The sequence below is a fragment of the Nipponia nippon genome, unplaced genomic scaffold (genome assembly GCF_047370975.1).
Source record: "Nipponia nippon isolate SJK-2023a ecotype South Korea unplaced genomic scaffold, ASM4737097v1 scaffold_23, whole genome shotgun sequence".
Lineage (NCBI taxonomy): Eukaryota > Metazoa > Chordata > Aves > Pelecaniformes > Threskiornithidae > Nipponia > Nipponia nippon.
In genome coordinates this window covers 5,028,386-5,047,212 of record NW_028262340.1, presented here as the reverse complement: position 1 = coordinate 5,047,212, position 18,827 = coordinate 5,028,386, and the positions used below count along the sequence as shown (strand labels likewise).

General features: G+C 40.9%; 1 protein-coding gene across 3 annotated transcripts; it reads right to left on the bottom strand.

Annotated features, from left to right (window-relative positions):
- Nucleotides 1-1,382: 1,382 nt before the first annotated feature.
- On the bottom strand, nucleotides 1,383-18,406 carry CLSPN (claspin). 3 transcript variants are annotated; one of them, XM_087760846.1, is made up of 25 exons: nucleotides 18,284-18,406; nucleotides 17,096-17,225; nucleotides 16,063-16,517; nucleotides 15,200-15,367; nucleotides 14,746-14,835; nucleotides 14,444-14,516; nucleotides 13,797-13,905; nucleotides 12,365-12,921; nucleotides 11,160-11,351; nucleotides 10,107-10,297; nucleotides 9,383-9,585; nucleotides 9,015-9,079; nucleotides 8,398-8,603; nucleotides 7,749-7,909; nucleotides 7,424-7,650; nucleotides 7,068-7,182; nucleotides 6,289-6,370; nucleotides 5,868-5,959; nucleotides 5,286-5,450; nucleotides 5,070-5,191; nucleotides 4,697-4,824; nucleotides 4,088-4,193; nucleotides 3,334-3,416; nucleotides 2,965-3,126; nucleotides 1,383-2,754 (listed from the first exon to the last, which is right to left on the bottom strand). In XM_087760846.1, the coding sequence occupies exons 1-25, from the start codon at nucleotides 18,302-18,304 to the stop codon at nucleotides 2,641-2,643; spliced, it is 4,017 nt and encodes a 1,338-aa protein (XP_087616972.1). In that variant the 5' UTR covers nucleotides 18,305-18,406; the 3' UTR covers nucleotides 1,383-2,640. The 3 variants fall into 3 exon arrangements, with proteins under 3 accessions (XP_087616972.1, XP_087616974.1, XP_087616973.1); XM_087760848.1 differs by having other exon boundaries at nucleotides 7,068-7,179; XM_087760847.1 differs by having other exon boundaries at nucleotides 15,200-15,364.
- Nucleotides 18,407-18,827: the final 421 nt, after the last annotated feature.

The window sequence follows — 18,827 nt, the reverse complement described above, 5'->3', positions numbered from 1 at the left end:
GGAGGGGCGAGCTGAATCGATACTTGAAAATGAGAAGGCAAAGCTGAGTTAACGTGCCAGACGGGAGGTGGGGGGGAGCCCTGGAAGAGGCGGCCGGAGGGATGAGATGGATGAGGCAAGGGTCAGGCTCAAACCCACAGCGCTCGTCCCTGGTGGGGAAGATGGAGTCTGGCACAATAAGCAGCAGGAGCAGCATCTCGGTTCAAGCCCTCCTGCTACCGGGATTTCAGCTCCTCCAGGACTCAGCCCCAGCCTCCTCCTCAGAACACAGCAGGGAATATACTCCCATGCAAGGAATTTCTGGGGTGCGATGTCGTGCTTACCAGCAGCATCTAGCAAACCCTGAACGGGTTTTTTGTGGGAGAAACGTTTATGCTGAACAACAGTGACCAGAAATCTTCCCCTGCTATGTATTTCCATTTATCAGCTCTTCAGGCCCAACAATATTTTTCTACTCTTGGCTCTGGAAGAAGCAAAACATATTTTGAAGGGAAAATTCTAAAGGGAAAGCAAAACTACTGGAGAGGCCGGTAAGACCACTAGGACAAAGCCAACCCTCTAAAAGTGCTCCTTCAAGCTACCACCTTCTAATGCAAAAATGTAGCAATTATAGGTCTAAATAAATTTAATCATTTGCAATGCCATAGAGTGTGGAAAACTCTAAGAATTTCCCCTGGCGTCACAGTATAGTTTAAACTTTAATCATTCTTCCTTCCCCTTTTGCTAGAGGAAGAGCATTCTCCTGCTGCTCTCTAGTGGCAGGCATTATTAGCAAAATTAAGAGAAGATGCTGAATTTTGCAGCTTCAACTGTTTTTGTCCAGTAAATCTGTGCTGAATTAGCACAACTTACAAATCAGTGGAAACACCGTGACAGAGAATTAACTGGATATTCAGATATCTTCTTTCAGTTATGTTGTTCTTCAAGAAACATCTGATAAATTACCCTTCCTCTTCCATTCTCTTCCCTAAACCTCCCACCCCAAATCCAGGTATACTAATTATTAGAATTGCTACAATGAACTGAAACATGCACGCCTGAAGCCAAGGATAAAGGAAGTTTTGTCTAGGAACTAACAAAACCAAAACTATTGAAGCAGTAAAAAGAAACATGGTCTTAGGGCCAAGAATTTTATGCAAACCTAAGTGGAAGACTTGAGGACTTCAGAGTTTGCACTCCAATAAACACGGGGGGGGTGTTTTTGTTGTATTCCAATATTATTGCAGCTGTTCCTAGTGAAGGGCTTAGTTGTGGCTACAAAAGAAAAGCAGCAATGGAAAAAAAAAAAAGACAGAGATAGACAAACATTTGGCAATAAAAGGCAAAACAAAACCGCATACACACAACTGAGTGAAATCCTGTAAATTAACTCCAACTGCCTCCAAAATTAAAAACATGTTTTATTGTAAAATTGCACTCCAATTAGTACCATAATTCTTTATAAACATAATATACAGTAACATATTTTACAGGTAGCATACCAGGCGTATGCTTACGATGTTACAAAATTTACAGTTCAGGACACTTCTCCGACAGAGTCGGCAACCTAAGCATGGGACATCGAGTCCCAGAAAGATGTGTAGCCTTACAGAGCAGGCCACCGTCTTACCATTATCTGGTCTCTACTTTAACACCTTCAACATGTAATCAGAAATGTCAGAAATGCTGTATATTCTGTCCCAAGTTTCCTTCACACTATTTAGAATAGTTGTGAATGATGGTTCCTCATTATCTAATTTCCTCATTCCTGAGAAGGCCTTTCATTACTAGCTGTTCAGAAACTAATGACTTCTCTTGGGTGAATGCAGCTTGCACAAAAACAACAGAACGCATGATTTAAGAGAGTCTTCAGTTGGGCAAAACAAACCAAACAACTTCCCCCCCCCCAAAAGCAAATAAAAAACCCCAATACACATTCTTTTCCTCTCCCATATCTGTTATTCACATTCTTCCCTCTCCACACACACACATTCATATGCATGTCTAAGAATATAAACAGTAATAAAAACTTGGAAATAAATCCTTATCATACTGCCTCATAAAAGACCAGGACCTTTTTTAAAAGTATACATTTCAAATATAAATTAGAGCTTCTTAAAATGTCAAGCTAATAAGTGCTTAACATTAGAGAAAATAAGACATCGGAGGAAGCCATAGCTACCTTCGTACTGCAAGCGTAAGCAAGATACGCCCTGCCATAGTTAACACTGCTTTCTTCTTACCCAGAACTGCAGAAATGCCTCCTTCATCTGTGCTTTAAGCTAACTGCAGCATTTCTGCATCATACCTGTCACGTGAATGGTATTTTCAGATGAAACTGCTGTCATTGAAACACGCGAGATTGTACAAGGACCATACAGAGTAGTGTAAGTTTCCTTAATGCTTCGGAAAGACCAAGTTACCATTTCACTCCAAACCAAGCATGGGTTCTGTGCTCTCGTTTGCCACAGAGCACTGAGAAAAAACAAAAGGGGAATAAACAAGACCATTGCCTGGAAATTACTGGAACTTGTGGATTAAGTGGCAGCACGAGAATGTACAGCAATATGTTTGCCTTCCTGATGACTGCTGGCAGATTTGCAAATCAAACCGCAACTGGCAAAGAGAGGAGATACAACCTCTGGCCCCAAACAGAAATATTCAGCTCTCCAAGTACTGGAATATGCTTCGGCTTTGACTTGTTTCCTCTGTGCTCGCTACCCTGGGCCGTTTGGCCAGAGACGTTATTACTGCAGTAGGACCTCTTTTCTTCACCTACAGGGGAGCAGAATACATTAGAATATACAAAAATGTCCAAAAAGTTTAAAATTTGAATTATGAGAGAATTATTTGGTGTGAGAGCACATACTAGGAAATCATAGAGAATATTTAAAAGAGCAATGCCCTTAACTACTTGGCAGTGCTTAGTGCCTGTACGTTTAAATAATCTACACAATTAGCAGCACATTCCACACAGATCTTTACCTGAAGTTTTGATTTCTCCTTTGCCTCTGCACTCTTGTCTGGGGAAAGCGTATGAAAGACAAAATTCCTTGAATTTCGAGGTGCGTTTGGATTAAGATCTGACATTGCTGCTAGTTTCTGAAGGACAGCTTTAGGTCTGTTCAAGAGAGACCCGTTTTTTATCTGAAGAACAAAGAAATGCTGTGTTAAACCACTCACACGAACAAGACGGCTCTTTTAGTAAGTTACTCTTAATAGAAAAGACTTTTCCCTGCTAAAACATTACCGACTACCCTAAAAAGCAGAAATAGCCAGAAACTAGGGTCAGCTGACTTTGCTGTATTCTACGCAGGCAGTTTGGAAATACCATTTTTCAGAACCATTACCAACCTGGATGTCACTGGCAGGTCTGAACGTTTCAAACGGGTTCCTGGGTAATAGTGTTGTGTCTTGTACCACTACTGCTGGGCTTGCTAGCAGAGACAAAGAGGAAAATGTCAGTTTCTGAACTTCGTTTGAAAGAATATAAATTTTATATCATGCTGAAGAACTTAGAATTGACAACAGACAGTAAATACTGTAGGGAAAAAAAGAAGTCTGCAACAAATTATACATACAATTCAGATGACTGTGGCAATTAGTTCTATCAGTTAGAAGGGAAAATTTGGTTTTGAAACAAGCTTTGCACACTTGGAGTCATGTTTTTGCCACAACCAAGGAAAACTTAAAATTTACTTTCCCTACATTACATAGTTTTTACTTATGTCACAGCTATTTGGAGAAACTGCTAGGCTGAATATCACTTACAGTCTTCTACTCTGCAACTTACAGGCAAGCAAACAAAGAAAAGACTAAACAAAGATGCAGAGGAATTTATTTCCACTCTACCTTTTTCTCAAGAGGTAACACACTATTTTATTAAGTAAATACACACAACTATCAAACCTGGCAGTTGCATATTTTCAATGCTTTTATACCTTTACCTTTTCAAGTTCTGGAAGACATGAGCTCAGACTGGTGTAAGAAAACCAGACACTGGAGTTTTCTGATCCATGGCATGCTTCACTGGAGACCACGAGTGATGACTGGAAGTTAAGCTTTCTTTCTCTTATTTGATTGTCACTTCAATAAAAACTCAGCTTACCTTTCTTCTGTAGGGACTTGGCAGTTACTTTTTTTGCTAGTTTCATGAATTGGCTGTCTTCACCAATTTCTTCCTCCTCCTCCTCCTGCTCTTTATTTTTTTCCTTCTGTAGCAGAGAGAAGACACTTTGTAAAACTGAAAAAGTTCATATTAAGAACGAACATTTCATTCAGTATTTTAAGTAGACCAAGTCCTTTCATTATGTAAATTAGTCTTTTTGATTTGCTTTCTACTGTAAAAGTTTATTGCAATTTCTTAGATACTTTATCATCCTTGTTCTATTAATGAACAGCAAATCTGTAGTATCTCATTCAGCTGACCTAATACCGAAACTTCTAAAACTTGAAGTTATGCTCCCAGCATACGAGACTTATTCCAGCTTTGAAGCTGACTTGCTTCAGAACACAGTTGTTTTGCCTCTCCCTCCTGAATTAGTTTCTCTCTCTGTACAACACTTGAAGAGAAAGAGCAGAATTCATGATAAAAAACAAAGATACATTTATGAATGGTATTTTTTCCAGAGTTTAACTTGAAGAACTAACAATTTCAGATCTAGCAATGGTATAGAGAAAGACTGCTCAAGATGCCTTTTTTGAAGCTAACTCATACCTGCTCACGAAGCCACTGTTCTCGTTCAAATCGCTCTTTCCTCCATTTTGCTTCTGTCTCATCGAACTGTTCATTTTCATCATCATTATCTGAATCTCTCTGAAACAAGTCAATCTGTGAAGCATAATCTAGACAAAGAAAAAAATTAGCTGTCAATTTTGAGAGACATAAAATATGCAGACTAGTAAAAAACCTAAACGAAACAAAACAAACCAAACAAAAAAAACAAACCAAACCCCAAAACAGACCCCCCCCAAACCCAAATTATTTCTGAAAGACTTTATTTCTGAAGGACTACTGAGTGCTATTTCATATACACACACTCTCTTTCCAATCTTTCACCCCATCTATTAACTATGGATCAGAAAGGCACCTATGTTTTTCCATCTGAACCTCCTCATTCTGCCAGGGCCATCGCTATGCAGGTCACCATCAGCGAGGTATCTCTCCTGGTACAAGCGTAGCTGACGCTTGTCATCATCAAGCATTGCCTTCCTATCAACACAGGAGAAAGGGAGGAGGTTAGTCCAGATTATATCCAAGAGCCATGACTTCACACACAAAAATACATACTAATACTGTCACTGACATGTGTAATTTCTGTATTTGACTTTCTAATTCCGCTTCATTAGGGAGTTCCTCATCAATAATCTCTTCTTCATATTCGTTCAGGTCTTCACCATCATATTCATCCTCGCTTCCCACATCACTCCCTGACAGCTCTGCCTCATCTTCCATGAAATCCTGTAGTTTTCTATAAAAGAACGTTAACAGAGTTCAGTTTGGTAGACCAATAATCATCACACCAATCTTCTGAAAGCAAGGTTTATCTTTTGACATAAAATTAACACATATCCTAAATGCGAAATTATGATTCATCTTTGATTTTTGAAAAGACTAAGTAATTTTGGTCAAAAAAATGTCACGTTGCTTTCATTGCGGCCTTTTGATTTCCATCTATAATGGAAATTATAATGGAAATCCTTTATAGCCCGCCAGCAACAAACTCATGCAACGTGACAGCACCAAAGTGAAAAAACAAAAACTACCAAGCAGAGCCAACACTATATAAACATTAACTACTAATGCTAGAGAGGGAACAGACTGAATTTCTAGTGCTGTTAATATTCTGTTCCGTCTGGCAATTAAGATACAAAAAAGATGTACTTACAGTTTTTTCTTCAAGCCCTGTCTGTGTCTCAGCAGTTCTTCTTCATCGCTAATTTCTGCTTCTTCAGGATCACTGTCTCCACTTTTTTCATCCTGTCAAAGAGGAAGTTTTCAGAAATTAAGGGATTTCTGAAAGTGGATTGCTTTGTAATGACAGCTTCTTCTATTCTTCAATCAATAAACACAGACTAAACCACCAGATTTCTCAGAGGATTTGCTATGCTAAGATGCCTTATCCAGTGTATCATAATATTAAGGAGACATTTTAAATGATCCAAACATTGGTCTTGCAAATGTTTCAGTAGCTTGTTACGGAAGTCGTGATACTTTGCATTGATGATTATATTCAAAAAACTAAGTAGATGAATGGAGTTCTCAGAGTCAGAACGCTGTAGCAGTTGCTTTGTTCCATCAGTTCGTACCTCTTCGCTATCAAAGGCATTGTCATCTGTTAAAAGCTGAAAATCACCAAGTTCTTCTTGCTCCTCCTCATCTTCCTCTTCCCTAGGGGAAAAGTAAATGAAAGAAATACACGTTTTCATTTCACCTCCAATGATGGCTTCACAATAATTCAAGGCAAAATTTCAACCACCACATCAGCTGCTCTCAGGCAACTACCTGTGAAGGCTCAAAGAGCTGCAGTCCCTAAACAGCATTTAGCTTTAAATGCCCCAAATCCCCATCAGCATTGATGTTTTAAGACCTCAGGTCTTCGCTTGCAGAAACCATGGGAAAAGTACTAATTTCTGAGTTTGTTTCCCTCTAAAATTCCTCTTGGATCCCCCTAACATTCCCATTTGTTAAGCCTCATTATCCTTTTGTCAGGCAGCCATACAGCTCTCTAGTTTAATCAATGGAAAAAATGCAAGTATCCACCTTACATTTGGTTATGGCTCCCGTAGTTTGGCAACAGCCCAGAACAGAACCCAAAAGTCCTACATTCTAACAATCTTTTCTCAGTTTGATGAAAGTTCTTCAACACTTCTTTCACTATCAGTGAAAGACAAAGATGGATTTCCCTTCACAGTAGCTGTGGGAAATAGTATATGCTGCTGATTTAGAGTGATTGCTTTAAGTCCAAAACAGACCACAGTTTGTTTACAGCATTTTGAATTGACGTCAAATAAGAAAACACATTAGGAGTGAAACGAGACAGCTACCACAATAAGCCTTTGTAAATTTTAGTAAGAACAACGCTAACCTGTCTGTAAGAAAGGAGCCTGAACAAAGTGCTAGAGCTTCTGCCATCGGATCTTCTATGTCACTGTCTTTTTCTGCCTTGGAAGATACTGAAGATGCCCATGTTGGAGAACCTGCTACAAAACGTAATAAGATGACAACTTACTAGACAGATATATATTTCCACTCTTAAAATGTCAGAGAGCATCCTAGAAATGACAGTTAGCATGCTCCCACAAAGGCAACAAATTGTTAGAGCTCTCAGAAGTCTCGGAAGTTCCACGTTCTGCATTAGTTCCCAGAACTAAAAAGGGTACCTTAGCGTAAAGCTTATAAATCAAGTAACCAGCAAAGCTGAAAACAGAATTCGGGACATACTCTGAGACACAAATTTTCCTGAGCAAAGATTGAGCAATTCTTCCATGTTCTGCTTTTTGTTGCTGCTGGTGTTTGGCACGTGTTCAGCTTGACTGCTAAACTGTCCAGAACACAAGTCCAGTAATTCATCCATATTGGCATCCATTGCATTCTCATCCATACTAGCCAGAGTCAGCTGATGCTTTGAGGACTGGTATTTATTCCTATGTTGTCCAACATTCAAGAACCTGAAAGAAAAAGTCTGTAGTTAGAAAAATCTTGCTGGTCTGTATGTCCTATTTCTGCTAAAGGGCACAAAAGGTCATCCTTTACATCTATTACTTACCCATCTGCATCAAGCAGCTGGCTCTGAGTGTCATCTTCCAGAGAAAATTGAAACTGTGACTCCCCAGCCCCTGGAAATAAACTCTTCGGCTCAGGAGAGGCATTATACAGGTCCTGGGAATCTTCTATGGGAAGAGAGGGCTCAGACGTCTTTCCTGAGCTCTAGCCAAAGGGATGTAAAAATATACAAGTTATTTGTTTTGCAATCCTAGAAGTCAAAAGCAAGAATGGGATAAAACATTAAAGCTGTTTTAAAGGATTAACACCATGCAGGAGTCAAGTATGGCCACACTACTCTGACAAATCATAGGAGTTCACCGACATCTGCATGTTGTGTAGCCCATGTAAGTACGCTTAAAAAAATATATTTATGATGTACATATTTTAGATACCAAAACCAGATTATAATCTAAAACATCAAAGAAAAGATGCTCTAAGTTTTTATAATGTCATTTTTATCCATTCCAATGTGGAGACGTTTTAAACTCCAGGGACAGTTTGCTTTTCTGAAGTCTTACTCATATAAAAGCATTTCGCTAGATGCCTTCTTCTGATATTAGTTTTTTGATAGATATGACAGTCAGGATAAAATACATTTATTCACTACCCATTGTGTTAATATACGACGGGAATAGGACCAAGAACCTTACCTTGGAAGCAGAGCTGATAAAGCTTGTTTTGAAAAAACCTGGGGAAGGTGACCTGAAACCTCCTGTTGCAGATAAAAAGTTCCCTCCACGTGACATCTGTTTGTTACAGGGCTGATAGGATGGAATCATGGAGCCGATCAACTCAAAGCTGCTGTTATGGCTGTTCTCTTTTGCTAGTGTTGTTAGAGAAAATGAATCATCATCCTCTGAAAAGAAAATAAATATTTAAATACAGTGCTTAACTACCTTTTTTTGTGATCCAGTAAAACCTCAAGATACTATTTTGCAACACACACCTTGCTAAGAATTCATTCTTCTGTGCTCATGTTGGATTTCTTTCTTCATAGAGGATGCATATTGCACTTTTTTACTCAATTTCATTTTGATTTCTAACTCTTTCTATATTTTTTCCAGTATCATTTTGAACTTTATTCTTCTCTAGTTTTTTCAAGCCCTCCCATTTCTTTCATCAGTCTAAACTGTACATACATTATACAGTCATACTGTATAACTATACAGGTGATGAAATAACAAAAATATTAAATACCAATCCCAAATAGAAACTTCTACGTGTGCCATGTGAAAAAATGCTAGCTACGCTAATAGTTCTACTTTACCTAACTTGGTAGGTCCTTTGTCTGCAGCTTCTTCCATTTCAAGCTTCTCATCGGGAAGAGAATATCTGCAATTCATTAAGTAAAATGTATTTGTTAATATATACAAGATGAATTGCGATTGTCTGTCAAACCTAATTGCAAAAAACAAGGTAACACACAAAAATACATCTAGTACACTTTGATTAAGAAACAAGTTATTCCACTAAACAACAATTACAGTCATTAAGTTTTCTAAAGAAAATATATATGAATACACATAACTACTGGAACAAGACAGGAAAAAATACTTGTAAAAAGTCAAAACATTTATGTGTATTGATCAAATTTAAAATTGCTCAGGAACCATCTTTAAAGCTTGGTTTATTTACCCCATTTTGGAGGAGCTGTCCTTAAAAAGCATCAACGTAGACTCCGTCGAAGGTGGTTTGGGAACAGAATCACAGTGCACAGATTTCTCCAGCTTTTCTCCATCGATTGATTCTTTGTCGGTTTCTTTATCGCCATCTTCAACGTGTTTCTCTTCTGTATCTTCATTATCTTCCTCTGCTTCACCAAGCAGAAATTCCACATGCTAAAAACCATGCCCAAACATAGCAGGGATATGGTGATTATGGCTTTGATCTGTCAGCTTCCTTGCATACTTTTCAAGAAAACATTTTAACATACAGAGGATGGAGCTGAGTGACATTCACAGCTCTCACACGCACCTATCCCACCCTGCGACAACCGACAGAGGTGCTTGAAACAGCCAAGCTGCTCAAATCCTTTTTAAAAAGGAAAGGCCATGGCAAACCCTACCCCAGATCAGGCCAGTGATAGCAATGAGCCAAGGAGATACAAAAAGAAAATGGCAGCAGAATCTTTTATATGTTTACATTTGTTTTTAATACTGTTTAGACAAATAAAATACTAATAAATTCAGTTCCAGACAATCCAAACCCTGAACATGCTCAGTGTAGCAATTTTTTTGCTTCTAGGAAGAATTCTTGGCAATTTCCCTACTATTAATAGTTTACAAAAGTCTCATTTCATTGGGAAGAGGCAGCAGAATTGAGAAGCTGACTAGGTTATGTAAAAATGTTGGATACAGACCTCATGATTGCCTTCTTCCTCTTCCTCAGACTCATCTGTCATCTCTTCCTCCTCTTCCTCCTCCTCCTCCTCTTCCTCCAACATGTCCTCATTATCCAGTTTAAACAACGCTTGCCGCTTTTGGCGTTCCTCAGTCCTGCGGAGTTTCATGGCCTCCTGGAGTTTAGCCTTCAGTGCTTGTAGCTTTTCACCTGGATAGAAATGAATAAATTAATATATTAGTGAACCCTTAACTTCATTGCCTTCAAGCATCCAATCTAATTTAACTACACACATAAAAAGCGAATTAAAATACTTGTTTTTAAATGTTTTTATGAATTGATCTGCCAGCTAAAAGCTAGAGCAGTTTGTTTCAATAAGCTCAATTTAGAGAGACCACACAGTCTCATGAATTATCAAGATTGCTCATTATCCATCAATGCCACCGGTGCAGCACTCTGAAGGAGAATAGGGTCTGTGTCTTTTGGGAACAAGAGCATCCGATTGCCATGGGCAGATGTGCTATAGCACATGAAATAATTAAGAGCAGCTAAAAATAACACGTGCCCATAGAACCAGCCAAATAATCTATTTCTTTTAACGGATACTATGGGAGAGTCACATTCCACATCTATTTTTGTTTGAAAATACATACAATTCTATTAGAAACTGCAGTATAGAAATAAGGAAGCACAAGAGATCTAATATGTGGTAATAGTTCACAAGAAGTCTGAGAGTTACATTCAGAGGCTGATGGAAAACAACGGTGTGGATATATGTTTATATAGATTTTGGTACAGATGGGGAGAAACCCAGAGAACCAGTCACAAAGATCTGACGGAGGCTGTTCTATGCTGGCCAGTGCTATCTAAGAGGTGCTATCTAAGATTCTTTTTTAAGATTCTTTTTTAAAAACAGGGCTATCCATTTGAGAGAACATACATATTAATTTTAGAGATGAAGATCCCTTCATCTGTATTTCATAGGGCAGTGTTGGGAAAGGGGGAAATAAGAGAGAGAAAAAAGACAAAGTGTTTCCCAATTCAACCATATCACTTCTCCTCCCAAACTGACCTGGCTTTGTGTGGACTGTTTCATCCAGGCTCTCTGCAGCTAATACTGCTGGTACCACATCGGCTTTCAGCTCCTCTTTTCCTTCAGATGTAGTCTCCTTACGAATAATGTTCATGTTTATGGTCCGTTCAACTTTGGATGTTGACGTTCGAAGAGTGTGCTTCAAGAAACGTGCTTTCAAGGCTTCTAATTCTTTAAATACATATTAATTAAGTTTCAAAATGCAAATTAAATTAATTTGATCGCATTTAAAAGCATTGAGTGTTAAAGTTATATCAAGAGTAGGTCTTGAGAATTTTTTCAAAGGAAGTTAGTTAAACACTCTAAATCTCCAATATTAAAATATTTGCAAAACCATTCTATTTGACTAACAAAACAATAAACCATTACATAATATTTTTGCTGTACATTGTACTTAGTTGATATTAGCTAATATTAAATTACCTTACCATTGACTATGATTTATCCACAGGACCTCAACTGACTTCCAGTCTAGCCTTCCAGCCACCAGGCATCTCTAAATTTCTGTTAACACGTGTATGTAAAACCAGACTGATGGCCGACAAAAACACTATTTCTTGGCAGAGGTCAGTTTCCCGCATGCACAGAAGTAGCATCCAGTCCAGATACCCTCTTAATACATAATAGATTTAATGGAATTATAAAATTGCCTAATCATGTGCAATCTTTCCCTGAAAGAAGGCCAACTATTTAGTATTGATGAATAGACGTTCAAATTCCAGTACCTAAAGACATGCAAAACATTCTTGCTACAAAAGTAAATTTTTGCTTGCTATCCAGCCTTGCCTTTTAACAAAATCAGTGGTAAACACTCTGGAACACAGGCCAGTTTTGTTTCCAGATAATTACTGCATGCCTCATTTTGAATCAATTTGCAAAAAGTGCTCCCATGTGCTTTAAGTACCAATATAATTCACTACAGCAAAATGGAAATAAACCATTCATCATTAAATAGTTATCGCTGAGCATTCCTTCAAGCTTTCAAATATGAAGGACTCAGAATTTCACTAATAAACATCAGCTGAAAGAAAATGGGTACCAACATCAAGCAAAGAATCTGTACTAGTAAGAGAACGTGCCTGACTTCTGCCACCTAAACATTTCTCAGAGATTTTCCAGTTAAAGTCAGAGTAACTCTGCTTACTCGGACAGATCTGACAGGATTACAACAATAAAAGTGATACCTTTATTTGAATCAGATTCATCGAGGTTTATGAAGGATTCATTGCCAGAGCAGATTCTTGGCTTGATGGACAGGTCTATTCCCAGTTCACGAAGTTTTTCCAACTTGGACTTCCTCACTTTTTCGGGTTGTGCCACCAGTCCGGGCCCCACTTGTTGATTGCTTTTTTCACATTCTAAGTCTGGTGCTGTTTCATCTCTTTGCTCAAGGGCATCTCCTCCAACTGCTGGAGGAATTTCATTCTCTCTTTGTTCACTACAATCAGTGCTTAGGAAGTTAGAGTGCTGCTGTTCTCCTGTATTATTATCAGTTGTTACAGTCCTAACTGTATGAGGATCATCACTGTCCTGCCTGGGCTTTTCAGCATGGTCTTCTGTCAAGTTCTTCCCTACATCAGCAAGAGGCCCGTTCACAGTAGTATCAACATCTCTGCCCAGGCTTGTTTCTGGTTCATTAGCTGCCGATTGATCACCTTCGATTCGCCCATCTTTGCAATCCGTGTTCAAGTTCTTAGTGTCTGCAGATTCGTCATTTAGGGATAGCTGGTATTTAGTGGACCTAATGAAAGCAGAAAGAAATATATCACCCATGGCTATCGTGAAAGGGAAGAAGAGGTTGAGAGCAAACTCAGAGAAAGAAATAGTTTTCTAATTATTGTGATTAATGTGTAGGAAGAGATTAATGACAGAAGTCTGGAAAACTTCATTCTGAGGAAATAAGGAAGCGCAGAGTAGCGTAAAGAGTTCATACTAGTTGGTTACATTATCACAGTATAAAATTCCTGAAAGATTTTGTGACTACAGTAGCTTAAGTATTTTACTACACATTACTCAAAAGAAGAAATAGTCCAAGTAAAATGTTGGGGTCCAGCCTAAACCACGTTAAAGTAACTTTGCATGAGCATGTTACTTCACCTGGAGTTACTACTAGGCTCTGATTACTTCAATAGTATGACTGTGTCAAGAGTGCAGCATTGCCTTATGTTAACAGTGACATACTCGTAATTTCCAGGTGTTCACAGAATTAAAGGAGCTGTCATGGTTTAACCCCAGCTGGCAACTAAGCCCCACGCAGCCACTCGCTCACGCTCCCCCAGTGGCGTGGAGGAGAGAATCAGAAGAGTAAAAATGAGAAAACTCGTGGGTTGAGACAAAGACAGTTTAATAGGTAAAGCAGAAGCCGTGCACACTAGCTACTGTTAGTCTCCACTCTCCATTAGACTTTCGCAGGAGCCTAAGAAAGTTTCCCAATAAAACTTTCCAGTCAAAGCAACAGGTAAAATTAAACCAGAAAAAAAGCTGTGACTGGACAGAGAGCAGGTGTGTATGGCATACAACACCTATAGCATGCAGAAGCCTGGTTACCCTCAAAAGCAAAGCCGGGAAATCCTCAAAATCTATGAAAAAAAATATGAGGAAGGTTTAAGTCCTTACTTCAGCAATGCCATGGCATTTCCTTGACATACTGGTCGAGGTCTACGCTTGAAGAAGTCATGAATGCTTTTGGTCTCAGGCACATGATATGGGAGAGACACAGACGATTCTACCAGAGAAAGGAGACAAAAGAAAATGTAAAACGTCATCCAAGGCATTTATTTGATACCTCTGAAATTCAGAGAAGCTTGACACAAGTATTTTGCAGCAAAGACATCTGACTAGGCACAAACAGCACAGTTTAAACTTGAACATGGCAAACACTGCCGTTTGGGAAAGAGTTCCAACAGCAACAGTCTTGAAGACCAAATTTGCAACACGTCCATGGATTCATTAGGAAACAAACTGTGATGTTAATATCAGAATGGCAGGACCAGTTTCCATTTTATTACATGCCTATCAAACTCTCTAAATACTGCACTAACTTTACACAACAAGTTTACAGGCTCAAGTGTTTGCACAATGATTGCTTTTCATTAGTTACAAAGATATCTTTTAACAGCTCTTTGAATAACAATGGTCTTACACCCCTCAACCCTAAATAACTCATGCTAGGTGAAAGAAGGCTCTAACCTTTTGGGTAAATTCTTTCAATTTCTCCCCTGAAGAGTTTATACCCCTCCACATACAAAGAAGTTAAGTTTTACCTCTAATAAGTCGTTGGGTCTCACTATGTAGTTGTTTAATGGCTTCTTTACTTAACCTTGCTGCTTTCCGCTCCTTAAGGAAAGAAAAGAAAGGCTGCTGAAGTCAGAAAACAAAATATGGGACCCTATCTATACTTTCTAAATAGCTTATTTTTCCCTTTCAAACAGAAAGGAGTCAGAATAAAGCAGACAGTTAAAAAAAGATTAAAAATAGCAAATCACCAAAACATTGGACAATGTGCATACAAAAACATTTGAGTCACTACAACAAACAATGGAGAGCTTTAAAAAGAATACTTCACCTTCCTTTTTGGTTCTTTTAATACAGGTTCCTCGTTCTCATCATCAAATACATGTTTGTAGCCTTCACCCTCAGAAAACCGTTCTTTGTTCTACAGTGCATAAAAAGAGATTTATTTATTTGTCTAGATACACAGGCACTACCAAGGGCAAACAAGTCAAAAATAAAAGATAACTGTACAGAATCATCAGTGGTCAGCAAAACCAGCAAGTATTCTCATAAACCAATGCAAATCCCGCAAAACACTTACGGTAGATTTCCAAAGCTCCTACTATACCATTATCTTTATAACTTTCCAGGACAACATCCCTCCATCTTTAAGAACAAAAAGCAGAGGACTGTTCTCTCCTCTGTCGTAGCAGAAGTGTGTCATTGTCGAAAAGAATTTTAATGCATGCTCAGGTACAATACTTCCCACTAATAACCAATAATCTTGTATCACTATCAAATGTTACCTTATATTTTTTTATTTTGTTTTTCACTGCCGCTCGTATTGATTCTATCGACTCTTCATCCTCTGGGGGGTAATCGTTTTCCTCTTCTAAGCCATTATCAAAAAGTTCTTTATCATCAAGAAGACATCCACTGTCATTAAAAGGATACCTCTCACCACCATCTACCTGCTTGCCATAAGAATAAAGTATTTGTGTAATTCATTTCAGAACATCCCCTTCAGTTCTTTGACATTAAGACTACTTGATGAAAGAAGTTAGAAAAAGTACATGCCATCTTTAATCTAGCATCTTGTATGCCCTGTAAGCCAGTCATATTCACTTCACAGCACCGCAAAGCTGATAAGGTAATTCATGGAGCAGTGTTCCCTAGGTCTATGCTAAGTAAGGAGTTTCAATAATCACTGAAGACCAACAGGGCCCAGAGAGAATAGATTAACACTTGAAATAGGCATTTTATAAAAGCAACAATACGCAACCTCCCAAGCAGCCATTTATTTAGACCAGAATTCCAATTTGAAAGTAGCCCAAAACCTCCTCCAGAAACTGGCACAGCAATGTAGAGCAAAGCTGAAATACCAATCCAAGCTGCTTGTGCATGTAGCAAACCCCCAACAAACCCAAAGAACTCAAAGAATTTCTGCCTGGCTTAACGTGTACTGACATTAAACCATCGAGTGTTAGGGTTTGTTCTTTGCAGATGAAACCAGTAGACTTATCCGGTGTTCCATGCATCCCCACGGATACCACACCTGCTGTAGGGATGTGGACACCAGCAATGCTGAAGCATTGAAACACAATAACCAAACACAGTAATAAATTTAACTTAGTTGAGAAAACATCTGCGATTTTCTGCCAATACATACCTCTGCTCTAGGCTTCTTTTCTTTTTTCAGCTGTTTAATGGACTCAATTCTTCTCTCCTTCTCCTTTCTTCTTCTTGATTTCCCTACAGCTTTTTTTGCTGTCTCTTCTTCAAAATCATGTTTATGTTTTCTGTACTTCTTCCCAGATTTTAGGGGTCTTTCCTCTTCCAACTCATTCTCAGGCAAGCCAGACTTTCTGCTTGTTTCAAGGTTTTCAATCTGCAATTGGTCACCAGTGTCACTGTCATCACTGTCTAGCAGACCCTGGCGAATCCAATGAGATTTCTTGTTCCTCTGGGCATTAATGTTCTCTTTTTCCTCTCCGTTTTCCTTGTCTCCATCCAGAGTATCGTTCTGCACAAAAGAGTCACCATCCTCTCCATCTTCGCTCTCACTCTCCTGAAGCACCTTCTTGCTTTTTGGTTTTTTACGTATAAAAATCTCTTCCTCTGAATCTGACAAAAATATTTCAAAAGAAAAAGAAATGACGCCTGCTACGGAATGGAATATTCCACAAGTTAATTAACAATCAATCAGTTAAATGTAAAGTTACATATCCGTTAAGTTTCACAGATGTCAACATCTATAGCAAATCAGCTTGAAGTCAAGTTTTCAAAATCCAGTTCTCCCTGTAGTGCAGCACATAATTGACCCAAATTGATGTTACAAGTTTCTAACCTTCAATAAAAAGGCAGAGCTGAAAATTCTTCACTGACAGGTTAGTGACTTGCCTTAAAATAGTAATAAAACTCACAGTAAGTAACTAAATAAGTACATAGGTTATGCAAATCATAAAAAGAAAGGAAATAAGCAATTAAGACACTCACATCCCATTTACTATTTCCCCTTCCGTACCTCAAAAAACGCTTTTCAGAGATTTACAGATGTCTGCCCACATTCTGAGCACCAAAAAAGGCAGTTTGGATTCATACAAGTCAAGCAATAACAACTTCTTAAAAAGGTATTTATAAAATGAAAACTGCACCGTTGAAGGCAACAACCACCAGGCACAATTCATAGAAATATTACAGACCTCTGTCATCAAGAGACGGTACCCCCTTGCTGAAGTGACCTGGAGAGGTTGTTTCACAGCTGCCCTGTCCGCTGTCAGAGTCACTATCAAGGGTTTTCTGCAAGTCTGAATTCAGGTCTTTCAACGGAAGCTACAAAGCAAAATAAAATTTTCCTTACTCTGATAAATGTTGTTTATGTAGTAATGACTTTTGGTGTCTTAACTTCATTCCAAAACCTTGGCTGACCCCATACATACAATTACAAACATATACGTAAACACACATATCATTATGTTTTTCATACATATAAGCACATACCGTTATAGTTTAAGTAGTAAGTGGTATTTACATGAAGAGAGATTACACTACGTTAACTTATATTAGTATTTAAAGACGTTTAAAGTGGGCTGGTGCACAAAAAGAGAACCAACATACTGGCTGATCTCCACTGATTATAATTCAAAATTCTTAGAATGAAAAGGACAATAAGAAACGTAAAACTTTATTCTCCCACACCCGCATTTCACCTGAATTAATTAAAGAGGGACCAGCAGACACCTAGGGGGATTCTTTAGAAAGGACCCCCGTGGCGGGGTGCCCAAGCCCGGCGTGCGGGCACGCTGCAACAGGCGGGCCCCTCCTGCGCCCCAGGGCCCCCCTCAGGGCTGACACCCCCCGGCCGCCCCAGGGGAGGCAGGCCAGCACGGCCGCGGCCCGGCGGCGCTCGCAGCTCTGCCCAGCGCCGCAGAGGCGGCCCAGGGCGGGCGGGCGATCGGCCGGAGGGGGGTCGGCCACCCTCCCGGGGCGGCCCTGAGGGTCGGCCCCGGCCCGCCCCGGCCCGGGCGTCCCGCCCAGCACACCCCGCGCCCGCCCAGGCCCGGCACCGCCTTCCCGCCATGCACCGCGCCCGCGGGGCTAGGCCGAGCGCAGCCTTCCCAGGGCGCACCGCGGGCAGCAAGGCGGAAGGGCCGGCCGCCGGCTCGGCTGGGAAACGTAGTCTGCGAGGAGGGGAGCGGGCCCGCAGACGGCGCGGTGCCGCCCGGGCTCAAGGGCGGCTGAGGAGGCGCCACCACCGTCGCCACCTCGCTCGCTGCCCCTCCCGGCCCTCTGCCGCACCACAGCCGGAGGAGCCCCCAGGCCGCAGGCAGGCCGCCAGCCACCGCCACCGCCACCGGGGCGGTTGTGCGGAGCGGAGCGGCAGGACTCACCTCAGCGGGGGCCGCCGCCATGGCCCCGGCCCGCCGCAGCCCCCGCGCTCCTGCCGCACAACCACCTAGGAAACCGCTTCGAGTCTTCGCGCGCTGCCCCAGTCCCGCCCAAGCCCAGAGACAGCCAACGGCTGCCCAGGGCTGACGCGGAAGCCCCGCCCTTCGCCTCTTTATTGGGAGATTTTCCGCGTAGCCCCGCCCTCTCCGCCTGGACCAATCATTGCTCGCGTTTCGAGGCCACGCGCACGCCTTATAAGCGCGCCCTGGGGCTGTGCCCTCAGTGCGGGCGGGTGAGCTACAGCGCTGCTTCGCCGCCTGAGCGGCCTTGCGGAGCCGGTTGAGGGTGGCCTGGGGCGCCGGGCCTGTCTGCGGCCGTGTGCCCGGGTCCTGGGAGGCTGAGCAGGTGCGCACAGTTCTCCTGGTGCGTCGCTAGGCTGCCTGGGTGCCTCAGGGGTCTGCGGGCCCAGCCCGGCCCCCTGAGGTACACTGGCTTCTCAGAGCTCCAGGCCGCGGCCCAGAAGGGGCCGTTGTTGTGAGAGCAGCC